Raw genomic sequence first — 27183 nt, 5'->3', positions numbered from 1 at the left:
ACTTCAGTATATCATATATATTATCTGCGTGTAAATGATCAAGACTGGAAGCCAGAGATTACAAACAGTAATTAGATTTGTTTCCTAAATTACGATCGACCACGTGTTACAAGTGAAAGTCAGGTCCTATGTTGTTGGTATGACATTTGTTGCCTAAAGAATTTCTAAATCCCTTGGTAATTGGTTAAGTTGTCGACCAAAGGCTGACTAAACATAATATACAGCGTTTAAAGGCACATTAAAAGCGGCGGTAGTAGTATAGGGAATGACAGTTCTGGCTCACTTTCAAGAAATGTCTCTACAAAGCCTTATTTACTAAATAAGGCTTTGGTTGGGTCATTAGCTCTTGCTACTATTACCCCTACTATAAAAAAGTTGGCGGTAATTACTGTGCCTTGGTAGGAGGTAACACTGTGCCGTACGGTACGATCAATAATTCTTCTCTTACAAAACCCCTACCCGGCCCATCCCTCAAGTAGTATAAGTTAGGTTCCTCACTTTGGCGGCCTATGTTATGTTTATATCAATGAAACAGTTTAATGTGAACCGCCTACGATCTCTTTGGTGTTCATAATAAAGGCTTGCTGGGCTTTTTGTATTCCCTGTGCTATGTACTTTTTTTTCTCGTCCTCGCTGATAGCAGACTTACGAGACTTGGATCGAATATCTTGTTTCATTCCGTTATATTTTTTGAGTTCAGAGAGGATTGAACTAAACTCCTCTTCTGAGATCTTACTATCAGTGAGTGCCGTGGAAATACGCTCACTCACTGTGTTGAGCTTTGCTTCGGCCAGAACCCTGATCTCGTCATGTTTCAATGCCTTACGATGAAGTCTGCGTGATATTAACTTAAGCGCCAACCCTGCCAACCCTGCCACCCCAGCTGTTATTTCAAAACTTAGCACTATAGGTGCAGCCACGATGGTGGTTAACAACCCAACACCTGCAGCCCCTAGTCCCATGCTGGTTGCCATAAGGGTAGTGTCAGCCCCATCTACGATATTGAAAGCTCTATTATATTTTTTACATAGTGCTTTCCGCGTGTCACGGTCTTGTTCTAGTTGACGTTTCACATCACATAACTGCCTCAAGCGGAACCCATCTACGGTTTCCAGCGTCTTCACTACTTCCTCTACGACTGGGTACAGACCCATCCTATAATATATATTTTGAAAAATATTTTAATTGGGTTTCAGTTAATAGTCTATCAATGTATTTGAAGCCTATAATTAATAGATTATTATCAATGATAATAGGTGTTAAGCCAATAGACTTTTCTGTTGTAATAAAAACCCCAGGGAGGCTTATTAAGCGGTTTATAGGACCCGTGGGGGTATCCCGTTGTATAACAATACGGCAATATTGATCTAAGTGTTCGGTATACCAGTGTACTACCACCCCGGGTAAAAATTGACGTCCTTTCGAGGAGTTTTCCTGGTCAAAATACGTAAAGAGGACTTCTATGATTATTGTGTAGGGGGAGAATATCTCAAGCTGCCTTTCGTGTAAATACCTACTTTTAAATGTTAATTTACTTTCTATTCCAGAAATTAATCCAATTTTTCCTTCATAAAAATATACCGAGGCTGTTGCTTCATTCCCCGTAATGAAATCCCCGGGCCAGATACCGTTATTCCTAATCTTAGAGATAAACCTCCACCCCTCTTTTGTTGTGATATAAGGTGAGGCGATTGTTAAGTTGATCAACCATTTGGGTTCTTTTAAATCTGATAACGACACCCGTCTGTACACGTTGTCTTTGAAGTGTAGGATGTATAATTCATCTTCCTCACCAGGCTGATCGAATCCCTCCGTGTCTCCTAGGTCGTTAAGCGTAGTGTTGGGATGATGACTAGTCATTATTATACTATTATGATATAATTTCCAACTGGTTTTCTGATAATAATTCAGGGGTTAACTTCATACCCATGAAGTGTATGTTGTCAGGCAGGAAGATATTGATTAGTGATATCTTATTTTCCACGATCACGTTGACCCCCTGTAGACTGGTCTTGGGGTCGACACCCCCCCGCACGTAAACATTACAAATTTGAAACTGATGTTGTTTACCCCACCCGAGTTTGATCCCCTTCACGATCTCGATGTTATTCCCCGATGGTTCCCCTAGGTAGACTTTGATGATCAGTGTTCCGTTTATCGTTATATTATCTAGTACCTTGGTCACGCCTTCGAATTCAGACACCAACTGCAATTTCACGTTTTGTACGGTCGGTTTACTCGATAGCATGTGGGCTACCGCAGTGTTGGCTGGGCTGACGACTACGCTACGTCTTTGAGTTGGGACGTAAGCCACGAGCAGGGTTCCATTGTTCACGACTTTGTTTAGGTGGTTGTCTTTGTTATCTGTGAACACGTAAGGGGAGATGAGTCTAATATTGATCAACCAGTCGTCTTTATCGGGTAACAACACCCACTTGTCATCTTCGGTGAAGACGAGCATATATGGTTTGTTTTTGACGACGGTAGTGCTCTCAACATCGTCTAAGTCGAACAGTTTACCTTCGAACGATGGGTATATTACCCAATTATTATCACCGGTGTTGACAAGGGAGTACTTAGTGTTTACTGTTGCTCTTGTGGTATCTATCATATCACTTAGGGTTCCACCGGAGGGGATTTCAACGCGTTTGTAAATGTTGTTTTTCAGTTGCAAGGCATACGATTTACCATCTACTCCGGGAGCGTCGAAACCGCGTGTGTCTCCGAGGTCGGAGATCCCGATATTGACGCATTTTTTCACTCCGGGCCCTTGTGCGCTGGTCATGTTACGTGAAGCGTTAAGCTGAGGTATCCTATATTTACAGGATTATGATTTATATCTAACACCGATATTGTCAGCTCAGGTATGTTGCCCTGGGTTAATCTCTTATACTGCCGTGGTGAAAACGACTCGGTTCTACCGTCGTTGAATTTCTCAGTTTTCACCGGCACTGCTCTCAGTATAGTGGAAGGGTGACCTCCTTGAATGTTATACGTTGTGCTCACCTGACCGAGATGAATGTACAGCTCTCGGTACGGTACTAGGTCGGGTAACTTCGTGCCTGTGACGGTTGTTGTTGGTTTTATCTCGTCAGGAGACATACCGAGTATCCTCGCTAATGGTCGGCCTAGCCTCAATGAGGTTCTTCCGTTGTTGATTAACACCACTGTACCGTTTGAGTCGTTCATCTTGAGTTCGGCTCCCAGGGGTTTGAAGACCTCGTCGTTTAGAGAGCACACGCTGTATTAGCCGTCAGTTATCTGGCTGCGAGTTCCACTAACGAACAGCTTATTGTTGCTGATATTAATGTTAGTCCATTGCGGTAGGTAGGTGATATCGCAGAGTGCGACTTCGAGTTGACCTGACGTGTTATCGATCGCGTGCGTCAGCTGAACGGCCTCACCGCTCGTTATTCCTGGAAGTGTTATGTACATATTACATATATATTTATTTATATAATAGTTTTAAAATGTATTCCCCTGGTGTGTTTTACCCTAAACTGGATGTAGATTTCTCCCCCATGAAGATCGTGGTTGCTCCTGAGTTGTATTTCAATGCCCAGCTTTTAGATGTGTTCGATAAGTATAAGCTTTCGGTGACTAACATTGAGGCAGTCCACGCGTGGTTCAACAACCCTATGCAGTTCTGGCAGAATCAATTAAACTTTGCTGTGTGGTGCGCTACAACGGGGTGTGGTGTGACATTGACCGACACTCGGCGTGGACCGCTGAGTCAGTCTGTGTTCAAGTTCCACGTGTACTACCAGGTCAGACGTATCCTTAAGGAGATCAGCGCCCCCCTCCCACAGGACAAAGCGTGGGACGCAACAAACAACCCGTACGATAGACGGGTCTACGAACGTATTTGCAACGAATTCGAAATAGACCCGAAGACGGATTGGCGTTTGCCGGGGCTGAACCACGGGTTGGGTATTCCTTACGCTCATGGGCTCTCGCCAAAAGCATTTGACAAACATATACTAACAAACTTTCTGAAACGAAAAATGTTTAGTCCTGGGAATTTTTTCCGTGAATTAGATGAAATTGTTCCTAAACCTGCCAAATATGGACCACAACCAGTGAAAGATGCCAGTGATGATTTAGTGAGACGAGGTATACTTCGGAAGGACTTGGCTTTGTCGAGTAATGAATGGAGGGATGATCGTATGGACTTTAAAGGTGCTGTTGCTTTCAAAATCCAGAAAGTGGAGCAGTCAACCGCAGACGGGTGGAAAATGTTCATGCTGGACACGTCGAAAGGATTCACTCGTGCCGGGATAGTCAGGTTGAACGACTCGATTCGAACGTACGTGTGGTCGCTGTTGGGTGCGCAGGCGCAAATACGTTCCAACATCATCGGTTCGGGAGCTGCTTTCGACACTCAGAAACAGTTCGTTGCCAACGTTGATGATACTATTAATTCTCCAGTTGATCTCCCGCGGGCTATCGACCGTTACCAAAAAATGTTAGAAAACGCCAGATCGAAAGTCAATTACGTGTTCGGCGTGGGGTTGTACATGGCTCCGAGTGATATGCAACTGAGAATAAAAAAAGTGTTGAATTATAACAACAAAATAGTCATAGCCACGAAGGATCAAAAGTTGGGTATCAACCCCGATATTAACACCCACTCTACCCCACACATCCAACCACGTGAAAAGGGTATAGTGGCGCCACCCCCGGAGCCTAAAGTTCATGTGCCCCCCACACACCCCCATATGCATGTGGGGGTACCCCCCTATCAGCAGCATATTGATAATAAAACGGCCCTAGTGGTTGGTGGGGTAGCTTTGGGACTTATTTGGTTAAAGATTTCTTAGCCGCTACGTACACCAGACCCGCCACGGCGACGATGGCTGCCCACAGGTTTTGACTGAGCCACATGGCAGTTTTAGACAGAGCGCTCAACAACCACGAGACGATGCTACCCAGGATGCCGGGAAGGGCTTCGGCGGCTTTACCAGCCAGTTTAGCTAGGCCTTCCCCGAGTTTTTTTATCCAGTCTTTAACACCACCGCCTGTGGGAGTTCCGCCGGCAGGTGTGGGGGTTCCCCCTGTCAGTGACACCACCAGGGTTGATATGATGAAACCCAATGCAGTTAGAATGCTGGCGATGGTGATCCCTTGCTCCCGGAACAATATCCGAATCCTGTTGGCTAAAGTTGTATCCTCGTTCAGTATTCTATCGATTGTTTCCCGAATGCGACTGATCTGGGATCGAAGCTGTTCACGATTCGAGGAAGCGGCTTCCAATCGTGTACGTCTCTCGTCTTCTAAATCACGTATTCGTTCATTGATACGACGCTTCATATCATCGTTTTCAGTTTCGTTGAGTTTGGTTTTTTCCCTAGCGATGTGCTCGTCGATTTCGTTCAGTTTCCCCATGTTGTTCACGAGTTCTCCACGCACGCGTTTCACGGCTTCGTCTAAGCCGCGCAGTTCCCTTACCGGAAAGTCAAACCCCGGTAACGGTTTGTCCCAGTAGGTGCTCAACAGTTTTTCTATGCTGTCCGAGGCTTCTGTAGCACGCTGTGGTGTCATTTCATCTCTAATGGTGAGGTGGGATCTGGTAGCTTGCAGATCTTCTTTAACGGCCTTAGGTATTGCACCACCGTAATCATTCATGTTTAGATTTTTACGGATAAATTCAACACAATGGCGGCTGGCTAGAGTTGACAAGGCCAGTGGTTTTTTATTGCTCTTGTTAAAGAGGTCAACCCCTGGGTCAGACTTAAGGCGTAGAACACCCTTTGTATCAATAAAAAAATTCTTATGGTATCGACCCTGTGGTTCAACGTAGTTTTTATCTCTTCTTAAACTTTCGTAATAATCATTTACCGTTGTTTCCAAGAGTTCTTGGTTCAATGGTGAACTAGTAAATGAGGTCTCCTGCTCATCATCGAATGCCTGGGCACTAGCGCCCGGCATCTCCGTCATATCTATGTCTTCATCCATTAGTATTAAAAATATATTTCTTTTATATAACAATGTACGGCAGAAAATTAGATCCTTTCAGAAGATTGAGAGAGCCATTAGGAGCCAGAGCCGTGCGCCAGTCAGTGACCATCACCAACAATCCCAGCAAGATAGACCAGAATCAAACTCTGCTGGTTAGATTTCCAAACCTTGGTGAGAATGACCTCATTGTACCAGGCACTGTTCGACTGGCGTTCAATATCACGTTGACCTCCGACGACAAACGCGAGCTAGTGCGTAACGTGGGTCGAGCTATCATCAAGAAAACGACCGTCAAGATCAGCGGTAACGAGGTGCTGAGCATCGACGACAGCGACGTGTTTCACTGCTACAAGGATCTCTGGAAAAGCGAGGGAGAACGAGTCAATGATGTGTACCAGGGCATCAGCAAATCAACCCGGGCGCGCATAGGATACGTCTTCACGACAGACCAGCAAGACAAGCTATCGGACGGTGAAAAAGCCATCGCTCTAGCATACGGGAATCGATTCTGCGTGCCGCTCGACTTCGAGTTGCTCACGGGACACGCGCCGTTTTACCAGGCCGCGCTGGGTGATAGGCTCGAATACGAGCTCACGTTTAACGACTATAGCAAAGTAGTGCGTACGCCGAACGGTGATGAGGCTAGTTATGCCATAGACAACATCTCTCTGGAGTTCGACATGGTCACTAGCCCGGAGCTGGCCAGGCAGGTTCGAAACCAGTACTCTGGGAAGATGGCTATCCTGTACGATCGCGTACTGAGGCATAGATCAGTCGTGCGAGATAAGAGCGACACTGTGTGGAATATCAACCTGAACGTGCCGGCGCGATCGATGAAAGGTATACTGGTCGTCCCCGTGGAGGATTACGAGCCATTCCGGAGGGACAGCGAGAAGTTTTTCAACCCAGAGATTGAAAAGGTGGAAGTTACCATCGAGGGCGTGCCCAACCAGCTGTTCAGTCATGGTATGAGACCACACCAGCAGTGGGATGAGATAAAAAAGCTACCAGTGGGGGATTACATAACAAAGGACCTGGACCTCGGCTCAGTGCAGATCGGTGAATACCTGACCACCAAGTACGCCCTATGGTTGGACATGCGATCCACGGATGATGATAAACTGCACGGCAGCGGGCGTCGTATAGATAACGGCAGCGAAGGGATAACTATCCAGATTACTAAGAAGGCTCAAACCGCTGGTAAGTTGAAATTATATCTGTACGTAATTATGGACGCGCAACTTAATATAGACAATGGGAGATTCGTGCAAGCCATCTACTAGTGGGGGAGACCCCCACACCCCCCAGGGGTACCCACAACTACCCACTGACCCACACTGCGCTATAGTGTGCGGGCAGACTGGCTGTGGGAAGACCGTTTTCGTGTTGGATATGTTGGAGGGTTACTACAAGGATGTGTTCGATAACATCGTTATCATGTGCCCTACTCTGAGCATGAATAAAACGTACGCGCGACCTTGGGTGATGACGGACCCGGACGTACACAAAATCGACCCTGGAACACGTCTGCAGGACTGGTTGAAAGCTCTTCACGAGAAATTTAAAGGGGAACCGACGCTGTTCATACTGGACGACTGCAGCGCTAATCGCGAGATAACAAAAAAGAGAGACATGCTATCGTACCTGGCCTTCTCCGGCCGGCATGCAAATCACAGCGTCTGGGTGCTAACGCAGAAGTTCAACTCGGTGTTGAAAGACCTCAGGGAGCAGACGCGATGGGTGGCCTTATTTCACTGCAAGGACAGGGATTCGTTCGAGGAGTGTTTGAGAGAGAACGATGTGATGAGTAAATTAGAACGGGAACGGGTGAAGAAACAGCTCGCTGAAACTAAACACGCTAAGCTCGTTCTAAAGACCGACCAACCAGTAGCATATATAGTATGCTAAAGCTAAGCTAAAGCTAAGCAAAGCTAAGCAAAGCTAAGCAAAGCTATGATATTTGAAGTATTTGTCGTGTGCAACTTAACCTTCATTTCTCTGTGTTTTGCCTGTATCGGGTATTATATAGTTAAAACTAAATCTTACTTGTGATATAGTCTGGTTCATAATTATTGAGAATTTTTCTTCTTACTTTGAGCTATCCTAACACCTCAACTGATTCACTGATACTTAAAACTAAGTAATGATATAAGGGAGGTAACTCATCTTGGCCTACCGACTATAGTACAATTAGAGTTACCTCCCCTGAATTTGTAGCAGACGTCATTTTCCTCAGCACTGTCAACAATGTCTGCTGAAGATAAAAGAAGGTTGATTTTTGAGTTGTGTAATCAAGGAATTGATGATGTAAATACATTGGCAGAGAGAACAGGAACTCCTCTTTCTACTGTGTATAGAATTAGGAAGAATTTTAAAGACGGAAAGGATTTTGGGCACCAGAAAGGAGCAGGGAGACCCAGAAAATTGGACTTCTCAGATCGCGTCCGGCTGGGAATTTTAGCGTCTAAAAAGCAAAGGGCAAGCATCTCCAACATCAGGTATGAAATGATAGAAAGGGGATCAACAGTTGTATCAAAGTCTACAGTTAGAAGAAATTTGATTGATCTTGGATGGGAGAAAAAGACTGGAATTCCTTCTCCTCTCATGAAACAAGAACATAAAGACAGGCGTGCTGAGTGGTGTTTGGCACATGAAAACGTTGACTGGGAAAATGTGATTTTTACTGATGAAAGCTCAATATGGGTATATCTCAATAATGTGAAAATATGGACAAAGTCTGCGTCAGCACCATTGTATCGACGACCTAAATACAGCCCAAAGTTTCATGTATGGGGAGGGATATCCTTATTAGGAACGACCCCGCTGTGTGTGTTTGAGGGAAATCTGACAAGTCAACGCTACACTATATTAGATAATTTTCTGCTTCCAAGTGCACATGTGTTTTATGGAAATGACTGGATTTTGCAGCAAGATAATGATCCTAAACACACCGCAAAACATGCCAAGCAGTGGTTTCAGGAGAAAAATGTGACTGCATTACCATTTCCTGCGTATAGTCCTGACTTAAATCCCATTGAGAACATTTGGGGGATGATGAAGGAATGTGTGAATCAAAAGGGGTTGACAAAAATTGAAGACAAGAAGAGAGAAGTGGTCCGATACTGGGACAGCATAACTCACGAGACACTAACCTCTCTGATAGGAAGTATGCCTACCCGTCTTAGACTGTGCCGTGAAGCTCAAGGAGACTTGATAAAATATTAAATTGTTACCTACACAACATGAAAAGGTCAGTTCACTTTTACAATACATTCAATTTTATCTGATTTGTTCTCGTTTAATAATATGAAATGCTTTAGCTATTCTCAATAATTTTGAACCATACTGTATTATAAGATGGAGTGTGAGGAATTGCTCGAACAATTGTCGTTGGAGGGTTCCCCCACTGGGGGTGTGGGGGATTCCCCCAAGCGAGAGAAACTGGTGGCGTTGGTTGTTGGCGGCAAAGCCAAACATTACTTTGGGGACTACACTCCGGATAAAATTCACAAAATGTCAGCCGAAGAAATCGATAAGCTGTACGCTAGATACGAGTCCCGGCTCGGAGCAGAAATGACAAAAACAATAGGATCGGCTATGACCCAGATATACACCGGTATTGTATCACACTTCCTTCCCATTCCACCAGAGCGCCGACTTTACCTGTGGGAAGACCTCGAGAAAGACCCTTTTATCGAACACGCCGTGAGCTCTATCAGCTGCGGGCTGTACCACAAATATGGTATGTTGTTGGCTCCAGTGACGGCGGCGATTATCACGGCAAAACATTGTCAATTTGAGAGAAAGAATAATAATAATAGTATAGATGGATGCTGCACAGGAAACCCCAGTGAGTCCCGAGGTGACGGAACCAGTGAGCCCCGAGGTGATACCCCCAACAGTGACGGTGGAGACCACTTCAACAGTAACCAGACAGAAGAATCCTAAGAGAGTAGCTGCCGGTAAAAAACGGTGGTGTAACCAACATAAAGTGACCAACCCAACCCGACTGTTGTTGGCTGTAGGTGTAACTGCTGCCGTGGTTATAACATGGTTATACGTGTGGGTACCCTCCCACAGTGAGCCACCACCCAACAGTGAGCCCCCCACCCACAACAGTGGGGGTATGGGGGTATCCCCCATGGTAGACCCGCATATCATGTTATAATTTTAATATTTTATATCATATACATAATGTCTGAGGGGAAAACTTTCGTCAACGACGCATACCACGCCACAGTGGTCGCCAGTCTAGCCGTAGGGTACGCTCGGTTGACTAAAATGGTGCTTAAACAACCAACTATCAAGCTAGATTTCAACCTGCAGGATATGGGTATGCTCATAATGAACCTTGGTATGGCGATGGCCACAAAAGAAATCCTAGTAAAACAAGGAATAATACCTGATAATATAATGAAATAAATATAGGGATGGCCACGATAGCTATGATGGTCGGTGGGGCGTTAGTGAATGCCCTGGCATTTTCCGGGAGTAATTTCCTCTTCTCGAAACTACGAGATGGGGCTGAAATACAGGAAGAAAGGAAGCGGCACGATCTCGCTACTGAGAACTTACAAAAGGCACAGGACGAGTACGTTAAAAAACGCCTCCAGAGGATCGATTTTATTAATGAACAACTCAAGCGTGAAAACCATGCCATTAAAACATTCTACGATGTCGATGAAGCAATGAAAGAATACTATTTACTAACTGGTAAACAATTGGAACCGCTCAATAAACCCACACTCGCTCAGTACTACACACCATCCAAGGGACAAATGAATCGTGAACTGGGCTTCATAGTGTTGGGTATAGCAGCTACTGCGTTGGTTGCGAAGCAATTAAACTAAAACACCTATATAAGTAAACATGAGACCCGCTCCATACCGATGCGAATACATACTTATGGGGAAGACCGAGGCCTGTGGTAGGAAATGCAGGAATCAGGGGTTCTGTTGTTTCCATATGGGAAGTCCTAACTACACGTGTTCTGTGTGTGGTATCGGGGTTAAAGGACACTACTGTCTATGTAAAGCTCACGGAGCGAACATAGTCAGACATCAACTCATCTACGAGAATAAAAAAGGCTACATAAAAGAACGTAGGCGACTGCTCAAGATAGCCGCTTAAGAGTTACCTCCCCTTACTGTGAACCAATTAGACATTGGTTCTCTTAGGTGTAAACACGATGTCTACTGTAAGCGAGCTCAAGAGGGTCGCAAAACAGAGAGGTGTCATCGGGTATTCTCGAATGCGGAAGTCAGCATTGTTGAGATTACTAGGTTTAGAAGCCCCTCCTACGGTAAAACAATTAAAAGCTCAAGCAAAACAGCTTGGACACACGGGTTATTCAAACCTGGGGAGAGCCGGGTTAACCGCATTGTTATCACATGCCCCCGTAGCACGTCCCACTGTAAAACAACTGAAAGCCGAGGCACACGATTTGGGTTTAGGCGGGTATTCCCGTATGAGAAAACCACAGCTTTTAGAATTATTACGACAGAATAGAGCTATTGACCTACAATTCGTGCGCACTAAGCACGCTGTAGGTAACTATTTGGGAAGTTGGCGCATGCACGTTGATAGAAACATAGACATTACAGATATCAAGCCTCTGATAGCTGATAAGGTCAACCAGGAACTAAATAATCTAGGAAGTATCAAGTTTCAGATCACAGTGAAAATGTCGCTCGATAAGCAGGTTGGGAGTACCACTGAGTATGTTCAGCCTTACTTCCGAGGTCAACAAGAGGTCGTCACACATGCAGAGACCATTGACGCATCAATCGATACAAGTTTTCAGCAGATACGAGAATACCTAGAACGCTACACACACTTGGGGTCCGGGTGGGCTGTAGATAAAATCGATAATGTCTATCTAGACATAGCTAACTACGTGCCGTTCAGAGGCGGGTCATACCTAGCCTTGCCTCCCTACTATAGGAACAAACATGCCATAGTAAACGTTAAGAATAGAGGAAACGATTGCCTGAGGTTAGCTATCAGGTCAGCCTTATTTCCAGCTGGCACTCATTCAGATAGGCTTTCTAGCTATCCCCAAGATGATGGGCTTAATTGGGATGGTATAGATGAACCAACCCCAATATCCCAGATCACTAAAGTAGAAAAACAGAATAATCTGGCTATAAATGTCTTTGGGCACGAAGGTAACACAACAACAGTACACAGGGTCAGCCCGGTGAAGGATCGCCAAGTTATCAATATATTCATGATCCAACTAGGTGAAAAGTATCACTACACGTGGATAAAACATCTCAGCCGGTTGTTGCACGACCAGTCGAAACACGATGGGGAAAAACACTTTTGTGTACGATGCCTACACGGTTTCAGTCGATCTGATTTATTAGAATCCCACCGGGATGATTGCCAAGGTGTGGGGCAGACGGCCATACGAGTCGACATGCCTAAGGAAGGTGAAAATATCCTAAAATTCAGTAACCACAAGAACCAAATGTCTGTACCTTATATTATATACGCCGACTTCGAAGCCTTAGTTGTGGGTGGGGATTCCCCCACACCCCCTAGTGGGGGTAGCTTCACCCACAAGACACAAGAGCATAAAGCCTGTTCGTTTGGATACATTGTCGTCCGTTGTGACGGGGAAACGAAAGCTCCGGTAGTGTATAGGGGCCCTGACGCGGCTGAAAGGTTTCTAAAGTGTTTGCAGGAGGAAGAAAAAATTATTAGGAATGCATTGTATAGAATCGCTCCCATGCGTATGACCCGAGCCGACAGGCTAGCTCACGCTAGTAGCACTAACTGTCACGTGTGTGGCTCACCACTTAACGGTGATTCGGTGAGAGATCACTGCCACATAACTGGTAAGTATAGAGGCGCCGCTCACAGCGCGTGCAACCTCAAGCTTAAAATCAACCCTAAGACAATAAACATCCCCGTTGTCTTTCACAACTTGAGAGGGTACGACTCACACTTGATCATGCAGGCCATCGCGAAAATCGATGGTAATATAACGTGCATCCCCAACAACATGGAGAGATACATCTCCTTCAGCTTAAACGGACTTAGGTTCATTGACTCGTTTCAGTTCCTCCTGTCGTCACTCGACAGTCTGGTCAAGGCCAACAATACCTTCCCTATCACCGATCGATACACAGACGCCGAGACTAGACCCCTGCTTATGAGGAAGGGTGTGTACCCCTATGAGTACATGGATAGTTGGGCCAAGTTCACCGAGACCAGACTACCCCCCTATTGACTGCTTTTATAGCAAGCTGAATGAGGCGTCCGTCTCACGAGATGATTACTCGCACGCGACTAACGTATGGAATAAACTGGGTTGTAAGAACCTGGGTGATTATCACGACCTGTACTTGAGGACAGATGTACTGCTGTTAGCCGACGTGTTTGAAACATTCAGGCGGACTTGTTTAAAGCAGTATAAACTCGACCCCGCATGGTATTACACCAGCCCAGGTCTGTCGTGGGACGCCTTGCTTAAAAAGACCGGAGTTAATTTGGAATTGCTCACAGATTACGACATGCACCTATTCATTGAGAAAGGCTTGCGAGGTGGGATTTCCATGGCATCCAAACGATACGCGAAAGCAAATAATCAATACGTGAAAGGTTACGATCCTAACAAACCAACCAATCACATTCTCTACCTCGACGCAAACAACCTGTACGGCTGGGCCATGAGTCAGTATCTACCTACAGGGGGATTCGAATGGGTACCCCACGTTGATGTTATGGAGGTTGCACCAGATTCGAACAAAGGTTATATCCTCGAGGTTGACTTAGAGTATCCCAAGGAATTACACACATCACACAACAGCTACCCCCTGGCCCCCGAACGTATGAGGGTTAACCCAGACTGGATGTCTGAGTACCAACATAACTTGTCAGGTGGGCGTGTGACAGACGTTGAAAAACTCGTGCCTAACTTAATGAATAAGACCAAGTACATCGTTCACTATCGCAACCTACAGCTGTACCTGTCGTTGGGTATGAGGCTGACCAAAATACACAGGGTGCTCATGTTCGACCAGAGCCCATGGATGGAGCCCTACATCAGAATGAACACAGACCTACGAAAAAAAGCCACCAGTGATTTTGAGAAAAATCTCTACAAGCTCATGAACAACTCGGTGTTTGGTAAGACTATGGAGAACCTGAGGAAACGCGTGACCGTGAAGCTGGTTCGGTCGAGTGAGGAAGACAAGCTCAGGAGATTGATAGCCAGTCCGGCATTCAACCGTAGTAAGATATTCACAGACAACCTGGTTGCCCTACACATGAAGAAAAGCCACATAAAATTCAACCGGCCTGTTTACGTGGGGATGAGCATCCTCGATTTATCCAAACACCTGATGTACGACTTTTACTACAACGAGCTCAAGAAACAGTACGGTGACAGGTGTGAAGTGCTGTACACTGACACGGATTCCCTGCTGATGGAGATTCAAACCGAGGACGTGTACGAGGACATGAAAAAACACCTCGATTTATACGACACCAGCGATTATCCTAAGACCCATACCCTACACAGTACGGTAAATAAAAAGGTCCTAGGTAAGATGTAGGACGAGTGTGCTGGCACGCCCATAGCCGAGTACATAGGTTTGAGACCTAAGATGTACTCCATACTGAAAGCCGACAATAGTGAGATCCGGAAGGCTAAGGGGGTTAAGAAGTATGTGGTGAAACAACACATCAAACACGCCAGATTCAAGGAAGCCCTGTTCAAGACCCGTACCTTTAGACATAAAATGAACACACTTAGAAGTGATGGACATAAGATATACGGACTGACTATAAACAAGACGTCCCTGTCGCCTATGGACACGAAACATTGGATAGCTATTGATGGTATAAACACATACGCGTATGGACATGAAAAAATTTGAGGCTATTTACTACAGCCCGCGTGGGTACTGGAAAGGAGCTAGCGCAGTAGATAAGCTAGCTAAAATAGCGCGAGTACCCCCGGAGGAAGCCAAAGCGTGGCTTGAAAAACAAGCCCTGTGGCAGATCTATTTGCCGGCACCACGCTACGTGCCTAGAAGGAGGTTCGGTATTAACATACCTAATAGCGTTCACCAGGCAGACCTACTGTTCCTACCCCACGACAAGAGGTACAAGTATGCCTTAACCGTAGTTGATATAGCCAGTCGTTACAAGGAAGCCGAACCCTTGACCACGAAAGATTCGGCCCAGGTAGCCAGAGGATTCGAACGCATATATAAACGCAGCCCGCTGACGTGGCCAACAGAGCTGCAAGTTGACCCCGGACGGGAGTTCATGGGTGCCGTGTCACAACTGCTAGCCAAACACGATACAAAGGTCAGGCGTGGCACGGCCGGAGCCCATCGCAGCCAAGCCATAGTTGAGAGATTTAATAGGACTTTGGCTGAGCGCTTGTTCGGCTATCAGTATGCTAGGGAGATGGCCACCCCTGGAAAACGATCGACTGAATGGGTCACGAGGTTACCCAAGGTGGTGTCGGCAATCAACCATGAAGTCACCCGTCTCACCGGTAAGAAACCGGCAGACGCTATCAAACTAAAATCAATAGTTGCAGAGTCGGCCGCTCCATTGCGTGGGAAGGAGAAACAGATACCAGATAGGGCCCTAGTGAGGTATCTATACCAGCCGGGGGAACACGAGGGCGATAGCCGTAAGCGAGCCACCGATCCTATATGGTCAGTCAAAACTTACAACATAGATAAAGTGGATATAAAAACCGACGAACCTAACTTATACTACTTGAGGGATGGGCCGGGTAGGGGATTTGTAAGAGAAGAATTATTGATCGTACCGTACGGCACAGTATTACCTCCTACCAAGGCACAGTAATTACCGCCAACTTTTTTGTAGTAGGGGTAATAGTAGCAAGAGCTAATGACCCAACCAAAGCCTTATTTAGTAAATAAGGCTTTGTAGAGACATTTCTTGAAAGTGAGCCAGAACTGTCATTCCCTATACTACTGCGGTTCATTCTGTTAATATGACAGACAAAGCGACATCTGTCTAATACTGTCACCATTGGCTGGTTACCGCCCTGAATACACAAACAGCGAAGGCTGACCATTGTTAGGGAAGAGGGCGTAAAATAACTGCAGAGTGGTCGGTCTGGGCACTGGGTGCTCTTGGTCTGATCAGCCAAAGTGAGTGAGTGAGTGAGTGAGTGAGTGAGTGAGTGAGTGAGTGAGTGAGTTTCTTTTACGTCGCACTCGGCAGTATTCCCGCTTTATGTCGCCGTTCTGTAAATAATCGAGGCTGGACCAGACAATTCAGTGCTTAATGCCATGAGCATCGATCTACGAAATCAGGATTGGATGACATGTGTCAACCACGTCAGCGAGCCTGACCACCCAATCCCGTCGGTCGCCTCTTACGACAAGCATGACTGAAGGCCAGTTCTAACCCGGATCTTCACGGGTGTGATTATCAATATCAAGAATTTTCTTGTTCAATGCGGTGAAAACACAGACGGGAAAGGACGTAAGCCGACATCCCGACATTCCGAAATGTGACGACACCAGGTGTTGGGGAAAACATGAGTGTATCTTGTCCAACATTAGAAATGCTGGCAAGGACGGGTCAATCGTTTTCCTTGGACAACGCATGGTACAGTTCAAACCATGTTGTCTCGTAATGTTCAGATTTAGAAAAAGCATCCAAATACAACAAGGTGAACAGGTTTTGATATGTTATGCTTATTACATCTTCACGAGGTATGGGGTCCCACCAAACTGGTCACGTAGTGGGATGACGCCAGATATTGATTTGATCTAATCATGTTAATCATAAACAGCATGTCTTAATTTTTAAAATTAAAATTGCAATTGGGTCTATTTACAAGCATCCTGGGTCCTACCGTGGACAAGAAAACACCCCGAATGTTCAATGAAGACTATTCAATGATGTTAACAAAAGGGACGATATTTACAACAATGTATGAATCTTTTCGAGGTCGACTCTTAAATATGAGTTTACAGTCCGTCTTTCAGAAACTTAGATATGATACTTCTTGATTTTCAGTCGGGTCCAGTCGCTGGGCAATGGCTATAAATGTTCTTCTTAAATGTGTATTATGCATGCATGACGTCATGATGCGCTGGATCGTCTCATCCTTGCTGTACTGGCTGAGTCCTCCTCGCATGGAAAAGTCAATTTGATGATGGTGTTCGGCAAAGACATCCTTTACCTCCACGGGGCTCGAGGAGTCCCACCTACCACGAGCTGACACAATCTGCTCATCAACAACATACCCGGTGTTAGCAGCACCCACACCCCCTATCCCGTCCTGGGCATGGTCGGTCTGTATGAGACACACGCTGTCCTCTGCGCTACGCCCTCCCGTCAGCCACCCTACTGATGCGGTTGTGGGTGGGTGGAGTTTCCGAGTTGCCTCCTTCCGCATGGAGCGGAGAATGATAACTATCAGGACGACGATGAGAAGGGAGATAACTCCTGCTACATAAATCACGCCAGAGGACTTGGTGGTGGCGATTTGTGTTGGTGACTCTCTGTGTGTCTTGGGCGTCCCGGGATCTGGGTATAAAGGACAACGAGGAATGAATGTTGTCATAGTCACTTATTGAAGGCAGCAGAGGAACAGTGCCATGAATCGTAACACTATCACCTTTGCTTGACATGGTGACATGTTATCCATGCTATTAAACATGACAATATGCATGCTGTTGTAACCGACAATATGTACGCTGTAAATTGTTACTTGTTTTGAGTGACAATTGATAGTTTACATGGCAGTTTATATATCATCTTGCAATTGTCACAGAACCATGAATGATCATTGGGAAAACATACAGGATGCAATTAGAGAAACGCTACTTTACAATTTTAGCATATGTGTTGTTGAGTATACATCAACAGCGATGTCAACCAGTTGTCTCACTTCACACATCACGCGTAAACATGCAGGGCTAGAACCGGTCTTCAAAACCCCGTGAAGGTCCGGGGTAGAATAGGTCTATAACAATCCCTGCTTGCCATAAAAGGCGACTGTGCTTGTCGTAAGAGGCGACTAACTGGATCGGTTGGTCAGACTCACGGACTTGGTGGCACATGACATCGTATCACAATTGTGTACATCGATGCTCATGATGTCAGTCATTGGATTGTCTGGTTCAGACCTGATTATGTACAAAACGCAGTCATATATCTGGAATATTGTTCACTGCAGTGTTAAACACACAAACAAACAAACACTAGAAAGAGGCGTGAGAGTAGGTACACTCACGTTCAGCTAGAGACTGCACACCGTCACACACAAGCTGGTGACTGTGATCACCACACACATAGGTTAACTCCACGTTGCCAAAGTGGGCTTCTGTGATGGAGACGTTGAAGGACGCCACAACCTCGTCACCAGTTGATGAGTCTATTGTTTGACTGATGTTCCCTGTTGTCAGTTGAAACCGAACCTGTTCTGAACAGTAGTAGCCTGTAATGTTAACGGCGAGTAACAGGGCGTCGCCAATACTTAGAATGCTGACGTTGTTTGCTGTCACGGTGCATGACGGTAGCTCTGAAAGAAAGGTGAATATCGTTGTAACATATACATGTTCCGTGATTAAATCTCACACAAAATTACCTGATTGTGAAATACAGATGTCAATAGTTTATATTAACCGTAAATGTTGACGACAAACAAACATGCCTGCAGAGCAAAGCATATTAATGATTTACACTTTAGTAGGACCGACTCGCTTTCTTTGTTTGGTTGTTGGTTAATGCCACAGACCAATTCTAATCCGGATGTTCACGGACAGGTTTTAGGGAAGCCATGTTATGTCTCTCTTGATACTATGCCAGACAGACACACTGATCATCAAATGGTGACATGTGTATCTGTCTCTAATAGAAGACAATAAACTTTGCTCGCCGGGCCGCTATAACTTCCTCTTCATCTGTGTAACCCACTTTCACAGACATTTTCGCACTAGAACAACAAAAGGAAAGACAAAGGGACAGTGGGTACGGGTTAGCCATGTGCTGTTTTCACGAACCTGTTAGGCTGTATATCCCTGTCTGTGTGGGTGATGTATCCAACTATGATTACACCATGCCATTTAGAAAGTGGTCAAATGCAACATATGTCATATTTGGGATTTCACTTTCTTAGTAAAGTACAAATTCTAGCGGTGGCTGAGAGGGCTAGGCGGATGATTTTGTGTACTCGCGATTAGGTGCCTGACTCTGAAGGTGCGGGTTCGAGTCCAGGCTGGAACTCAACCAAAAAAGTACTAGAATTCGTACTTTGCTAAGAAGGTGAAATCCCAAATATGACATATGTTGATGTATCCAGTTATTCCCCACCTGCGACAGTGATACTGCATGTCCGGCTGTCGCTGAAGGTGCTGCATGTCCACTGCCCTGCATGTATCTGGGAGGTATTGATGATGGTGACCTCACTGGACGAAGCGTTCAGCACTGAAGCTCGGTAGTTACCATGTAGTATACACCTTTGTGGTTGCATGCTGCACACGGCCGCAGGTGTCTTCATAGGTGTTATAAAGGAGACAGGTGTGTTACCTGAGCACACCAGGTGTGCGGAGCTCCGCAGGTACACGATACCAGGACAGACAAGGTCAAACCCAGACGCATCTGTTGTGAGGAAGAAGAAGGAATATGTACCGATAATTTCACCTAACATAAAACAACGGTTACAGATTTTAAAACAGATTTTAGGGGGATTTTCCGTTTAGAACATACTATGACGCATGTCGATGCAGATAACCGACGATGAGGTAGCCCTGGGGTTAAAACCTTCGCATGTCACGCCGCACACCCGGGTTTGATTTTCCGTGGCAATGTTCCCTGTCGTGATATTTTATGCTGAAACGGCGTACAACTTTACTCACTCAATTTAACGAGTACAAACTACACAATCTACAAATGAACAGTGTTTACTAATGCTGCTCCAGTATGGTTTGATGAAGTCTCACTGAAAAGAGTATTTTAAACTCACGAGAATACGTGATTAGGCGAGCTGAATTTCATGTCGCATTAAGCAATATTCCAGCTATATGTAAATTCAAATGATCATGAATATCGATTTACGCAGCTGGGTTACAAAAACATGTGTCGGCCAAGTCAGCGAGTCAGGCACCCGATCCCGTTAGTCGCCTGTCACGAGAATAAGTGTTGGGATACAACAATAACATATGTCGGCCAAGTCAGCGAGTTAGGCACCCGATCCCGTTAGTCGCCTGTCACGAGAATAAGTGTTGGGATACAACAATAACATATGTCGGCCAAGTCAGCGAGTTAGGCACCCGATCCCGTTAGTCGCCTGTCACGAGAATAAGTGTTGGGATACAACAATAACATATGTCGGCCAAGTCAGCGAGTTAGGCACCCGATCCCGTTAGTCGCCTGTCACGAGAATACGTGTTGGGATACAACAATAACATGTGTCGGCCAAGTCAGCGAGTTAGGCACCCGATCCCGTTAGTCGCCTGTCACGAGAATAAGTGTTGGGATACAACAATAACATATGTCGGCCAAGTCAGCGAGTTAGGCACCCGATCCCGTTAGTCGCCTGTCACGAGAATAAGTGTTGGGATACAACAATAACATATGTCGGCCAAGTCAGCGAGTTAGGCACCCGATCCCGTTAGTCGCCTGTCACGAGAATAAGTGTTGGGATACAACAATAACATATGTCGGCCAAGTCAGCGAGTTAGGCACCCGATCCCGTTAGTCGCCTGTCACGAGAATAAGTGTTGGGATACAACAAAAACATGTGTCGGCCAAGTCAGCGAGTCAGGCACCCGATCCCGTTAGTCGCCTGTCACGAGAATAAGTGTTGGGATACAAAAACATGTGTCGGCCAAGTCAGCGAGTTAGGCACCCGATCCCGTTAGTCGCCTGTCACGAGAATACGTGTTGGTATACAATAACATGTGTTGGCCAAGTCAGCGAGTCAGACACCCGATCCCGTTAGTCGCCTGTCACGAGAATAAGTGTTGGGATACAAAAACATGTGTCGGCCAAGTCAGCGAGTCAGGCACCCGATCCCGTTAGTCGCCTGTCACAAGAATAAGAGTTGGGATACAACAATAACATATGTTGGCCAAGTCAGCGAGTTAGGTACCCGATCCCGTTAGTCGCCTGTCAGGAGAATAAGTGTTGGGATACAAAAACATGTGTCGGCCAAGTCAGCGAGTTAGGCACCCGATCCCGTTAGTCGCCTGTCACGAGAATAAGTGTTGGTATACAAAAACATGTGTTGGCCAAGTCAGCGAGTCAGACACCCGATCCCGTTAGTCGCCTGTCACGAGAATAAGTGTTGGGATACAATAACATGTGTTGGCCAAGTCAGCGAGTCAGGCACCCGATCCCGTTAGTCGCCTGTCACGAGAATAAGTGTTTGGATACAACAATAACATATGTCGGCCAAGTCAGCGAGTTAGGCACCCGATCCCGTTAGTCGCCTGTCACGAGAATAAGTGTTGGGATACAACAATAACATATGTCGGCCAAGTCAGCGAGTTAGGCACCCGATCCCGTTAGTCGCCTGTCACGAGAATAAGTGTTGGGATACAACAATAACATATGTCGGCCAAGTCAGCGAGTTAGGCACCCGATCCCGTTAGTCGCCTGTCACGAGAATAAGTGTTGGGATACAACAATAACATATGTCGGCCAAGTCAGCGAGTCAGACACCCGATCCCGTTAGTCGCCTGTCACGAGAATACGTGTTGGGATACAATAACATGTGTTGGCCAAGTCAGCGAGTCAGACACCCGATCCCGTTAGTCGCCTGTCACGAGAATAAGTGTTGGGATACAAAAACATGTGTCGGCCAAGTCAGCGAGTCAGGCACCCGATTCGGTTAGTCGCCTGTCACAAGAATAAGAGTTGGGATACAACAATAACATATGTTGGCCAAGTCAGCGAGTTAGGTACCCGATCCCGTTAGTCGCCTGTCAGGAGAATAAGTGTTGGGATACAAAAACATGTGTCGGCCAAGTCAGCGAGTCAGGCACCCGATCCCGTTAGTCGCCTGTCACGAGAATACGTGTTGGGATACAATAGCATGTGTCGGCCAAGTCAGCGAGTTAGGCACCCGATCCCGTTAGTCGCCTGTCACGAGAATAAGTGTTGGTATACAAAAACATGTGTTGGCCAAGTCAGCGAGTCAGACACCCGATCCCGTTAGTCGCCTGTCACGAGAATAAGTGTTGGGATACAATAACATGTGTTGGCCAAGTCAGCGAGTCAGGCACCCGATCCCGTTAGTCGCCTGTCACGAGAATAAGTGTTGGTATACAATAACATGTGTCGGCCAAGTCAGCGAGTCAGGCACCCGATCCCGTTAGTCGCCTGTCACGAGAATACGTGTTGGGATACAATAACATGTGTCGGCCAAGTTAGCGAGTCAGGCACCCGATCCCGTTAGTCGCCTGGCACGAGAATAAGTGTTGGTATACAAAAACATGTGTCGGCCAAGTCAGCGAGTTAGGCACCCGATCCCATTAGTCGCCTGTCACGAGAAGCATGAACTGCTGGAGAATAATTCCCACCCGGATCTTCATGGGGCACTGACGAGAATGAAATCACTAAGACATGCTTGAGGAACCCGAACTGAGGATTATGACTTGTGGTGGTTTATTACATACAACACAGACAGGACGATACCATAGGTTGTAACTTACTGAATGGTGATGCCATGGTGAAGATCAATACCGTCATGGTGTATACACACGGGCCATGTGTATACAGCGTGCAGGTACGGGACACAGCCATCTAGCAACAAACAAGCCAAGACATTCATATCTATCTATCTATCTCTCTATCTGTCTATCTATCCGTCTATCTGTCTGTCTGTCTGTCTGTCTATCGGGACTGTGGGGTAGCCCGGTAGTTAAAGTTGAAGATCCGGGTTCGATTCCCCACATAGTTACAATGTATGAAGCCAATTTCTGGTGTGTCCCTCTGTGTCATTTCTGGGATATTGCTAAAAGTGGCGTAAAACTAACCCTACCTAACCATTCATTACATTTATATAAATGTCCAATCATATCTATAGAATCTGTAAATATAAACTAAAGAGCAAAAGAAACTACACTGGCGTAATTGTTGCTGCAATCCTAAATTTGCTTCCTTCAAGTAAAATTATTGAAGAACTCTGAATTTATAGAACGCAACCAGGATATTTCATTTGCCAAATGCAACCAAAAACATTTGTACGTGTCTTGCACGAATTTTCTCAAAATTATCATTATTGTTCCATGGACGAACACTTTGTTGGTACAGAGGGAGCTAAACCTGTCTGCATAACCGTTTCAATATGACAGGCCAGGCATGTGATCGACCCAGAAGTAGATGTCCCACTGTCAAAACACCCCAAGAAGATCGCTATCTGCTGGTTATTCCCTATCGCTATCTGCGGATGTTGACGGTGACGTCATCATCAGCCACATCACCGACCCACAGTGACAAGACGGCATCGTGTTCCTGACGCTATCTGCGGATGTTGACGGTGACGTCATCAGCAGCCACATCTCCGACCCACAGTGACAAGACGGCATCGTGCTCCTGACGCAATCAGCGGATGTTGACGGTGACGTCATCAGCAGCCACATCACCGACCCACAGTGACAAGACGGCATCGTGTTCCTGACGCTATCTGCGGATGTTGACGGTGACGTCATCAGCAGCCACATCTCCGACCCACAGTGACAAGACGGCATCGTGCTCCTGACGCAATCAGCGGATGTTGACGGTGACGTCATCAGCAGCCACATCTCCGATCCACAGTGACAAGACGGCATCGTGTTCCTGACGCTATCTACGGATGTTGACGGTGACGTCATCAGCAGCCACATCACCGACCCACAGTGACAAGACGGCATCGTGTTCCTGACGCTATCTGCGGATGTTGACGGTGACGTCATCAGCAGCCACATCTCCGACCCACAGTGACAAGACGGCATCGTGTTCCTGACGCTATCTGCGGATGTTGACGGTGACGTCATCAGCAGCCACATCACCGACCCACAGTGACAAGACGGCATCGTGTTCCTGACGCTATCTGCGGATGTTGACGGTGACGTCATCAGCAGCCACATCACCGACCCACAGTGACAAGACGGCATCGTGTTCCTGACGCAATCTGCGGATGTTGACGGTGACGTCATCAGCAGCCACATCACCGACCCACAGTGACAAGACGCCATCGTGTTCCTGACGCTATCTGCGGATGTTGACGGTGACGTCATCAGCAGCCACATCTCCGATCCACAGTGACAAGACGGCATCGTGTTCCTGACGCTATCTGCGGATGTTGACGGTGACGTCATCATCAGCCACATCTCCGACCCACAGTGACAAGACGGCATCGTGTTCCTGACGCTATCTGCGGATGTTGACGGTGACGTCATCAGCAGCCACATCTCCGATCCACAGTGACAAGACGGCATCGTGTTCCTGACGCTATCTGCGGATGTTGACGGTGACGTCATCAGCAGCCACATCTCCGACCCACAGTGACAAGACGGCATCGTGTTCCTGACGCTATCTGCGGATGTTGACGGTGACGTCATCAGCAGCCACATCTCCGATCCACAGTGACAAGACGGCATCGTGCTCTTGGCACATGGGTCCACCTCCTGCTGCGTTGATTGGCCTTGACCTTCCAGCATCGCAGGAACCGTCTGCAGTGGCCATCACTACTATTGTTACAATGCCATTTAGGTGATTAAAGCACGTGTACTGCAGGCATTGTGCTTTGTTGTATTATTTTAAGAAACACAAGCTGTGATTTTTATTTTGATTGTCAGTTTATCTCATTCTATTTAGATGTATCTATACATATCTATCTATATGTATATTTATAAATCTATATTTATCTTCTATTTGTTCACAGCCGATACAAAGTAGGGGAAGTGATAATTTGAATGTAGATATGGTACCATGTACGAACAACACAAGCAGACGACCATGGGAAACCGACATTTACAGACACAGGTAAGCTGAGCACGCGCTTAAAATAAAGACGTTATCTCCATACACGGACAAAATGGAAAACTGTGTGCCAGAGGGAAATGCCTATAGCCAATCAAAAGCAATAATTGTGGATTGAGCAGGCCTAAAACGACACTAGACAGGCCCGTCTCGTTTCATTAAATGCACTGTCTGAAGCCCATCATGTGTGTCCCCCGCCATGATTTTGCTGGAACATTGCTCAAAGCGGCGTAAAAACACTCACTCCTGGTCTCACGTGAACTGTAAACGTTTAAGATTGATATCAAACGTCAACATAACCATGACAGTTATCAGTTAACACAGGGGTATGGCCTACGCTCCTGTCTCAACACAACACCCATAAGTTCAGTCTTCATAACACGTCTGTTAGAATGGCTACTCCTGATGCTGTCTAAGACGGATAAATAACTCACATTAAATGTAGTGTGCAGGTAACAGGTTAATTTTGTGTGTATGTAAATTGGTATGAATATGAATGAGCATGAGTGAGTGTATTGAGTGCAAACGATATGTGTACTAAGTTTGCATGCTAAGTGCGTAAGTTTCTGAGTATTAGTATCAAAAAGAAAGAGGGGAGAGGGAGAGATAGAGTGTATGTGATTGATTAATTTATGACATGAGAGAGAGAGAGAGAGAGAGAGAGAGAGAGAGAGAGAGAGAGAGAGAGAGAGTTATGAGGTGATTCAGTTACCTAGGCTAAGATAAGTCGGGTAACTCCAGATGGGTGACTGGGAAGTACATGGGGGACTGAGAGGCACATGGTTGAGAGAGTTGGGCAGTGAGAGTGTCTCACACTAGATTCAGACCCCCCTAAGTAATTGAAGGAATTACAGCAAATTTGAAGGAATTTCATCTCAAATGTAAACAAACGCAGCCCACTCGCGAAACAATTGCAGCCATATCGGCAATTTAGCGGTAATAACTGAAACACATCGGCCATATCGGAAGCAATGTCGGTAATACTTGAAACACACACGGCCGTCTTCGGAGATTTTTCGGCTCACATCCGTGATTTGTCGGTCGCGAGCGGAAACTCACGCAGCAAAACATGGCGTCATTCGAAGAAGCACCCGTCTCGGTCAGTTTTGTTTTTAGTTCCTACTATTACATTTTAATGCTTATCCATCTTTGACCACCCGTGTTGAATGCGTTTAGGTATGAGGTGTTGTTAGGGCTATAGCTTATTTTTTTTAGGAAAAGACTGTAATAAATTTGAGGAACTGACATTTGTTTCAATTGGATTTTTATGAAATAAAACAAGAAATGTATATTAAACAACCCTTGTTGTATAAAACCCAGAAGACCATACACTAGGAAATAGTGAATATGCCCTAGAAAACTGTTATCTCAACTGTAATATTTCTGTAACTTACCCCAGTACGTCTCCGATAGGTCCCTTAGGTCCCTTGTCTGTGTGACACCTGATGTGAGCGAGCTTCCTCCTGCTAACTGGGCATCTGTAATCTGTATGTCCTTCCATTCAGCAGCACGCTGGGGGGTGGGGGTGAGGTAGTGGGGGTGGTTGGGGGTGGGTTGGAGACTGAAAGTTCAGGGAAAAGTGGGCTACACAAATATCACACACGTTCTTTGTCTACTGCACAACACTAAATAGTTTCATTTTAAACATTTCCCGAAATTGGTTCTGGATTCCCAATAGTTTCAAGGTTAACAATTGTGACACAAATGATTTGTTTTTCCGTGGGGTGACGCAGTGACTATATACGCCCGTGCAAAAGATGACGCTGCTTTGACTATCCCCGGGAACAGATGTCATTTTGGATGGACCACTGATGATCAGCGATGACACCAGGTGTTCGCGAAACTTTCTCCACATACCCTTATGATATCTGATACGTCATTAAAAGTCCCACGGACTATCTGCTATATTGACTGCACAGAGTATATGTTCTGTTCCCCAAATACTCCAGTATTCAGTAAGTAAGTAAGCTTGGTTTCACGTCCTTTTTTGTGATATTTCAACAATATCACGACAGGGGACACCGGAAATGGGCTTTACACGCTGTATCGAACCAAGGAGTTCAGGGTGACGAGCGAACGCTTTAACCACTAGACTACCAACCGCCCCCTCAATTTTTATTGCGAAAGCAGCACAAGCGGTTCTCGTCGCATTACACCTGATGAAACTGGAAACGTTACACACGCCATATTTCTATTCGTCATTTTCAGACTATTACCCATGTGACAATTCGTCCTCATAATGAG

General features: G+C 45.9%; 2 protein-coding genes across 2 annotated transcripts; both read right to left on the bottom strand.

Moving 5' to 3' along the window:
• Positions 1-16639: 16639 nt before the first annotated feature.
• Positions 16640-26430, bottom strand: LOC137278006 (uncharacterized). The gene is made up of 5 exons (XM_067810075.1): positions 26334-26430; positions 22629-22719; positions 19285-19572; positions 18206-18493; positions 16640-17496 (listed from the first exon to the last, which is right to left on the bottom strand). Exons 2-5 carry the CDS (start codon positions 22717-22719, stop codon positions 16949-16951), a joined length of 1215 nt encoding a protein of 404 aa, XP_067666176.1. The 5' UTR covers positions 26334-26430; the 3' UTR covers positions 16640-16948.
• Positions 23343-24617, bottom strand: LOC137294051 (mucin-3B-like). The gene has a single exon (XM_067825353.1). The coding sequence runs from the start codon at positions 24615-24617 to the stop codon at positions 23343-23345; it is 1275 nt and encodes a 424-aa protein (XP_067681454.1).
• Positions 26431-27183: the final 753 nt, after the last annotated feature.

The sequence above is a fragment of the Haliotis asinina genome, chromosome 1 (genome assembly GCF_037392515.1).
Source record: "Haliotis asinina isolate JCU_RB_2024 chromosome 1, JCU_Hal_asi_v2, whole genome shotgun sequence".
NCBI classification, from domain to species: domain Eukaryota; kingdom Metazoa; phylum Mollusca; class Gastropoda; order Lepetellida; family Haliotidae; genus Haliotis; species Haliotis asinina.
The sequence above is the reverse complement of the archived record's forward strand: the minus strand, read 5'-3'. Positions and strand labels throughout refer to the sequence as shown.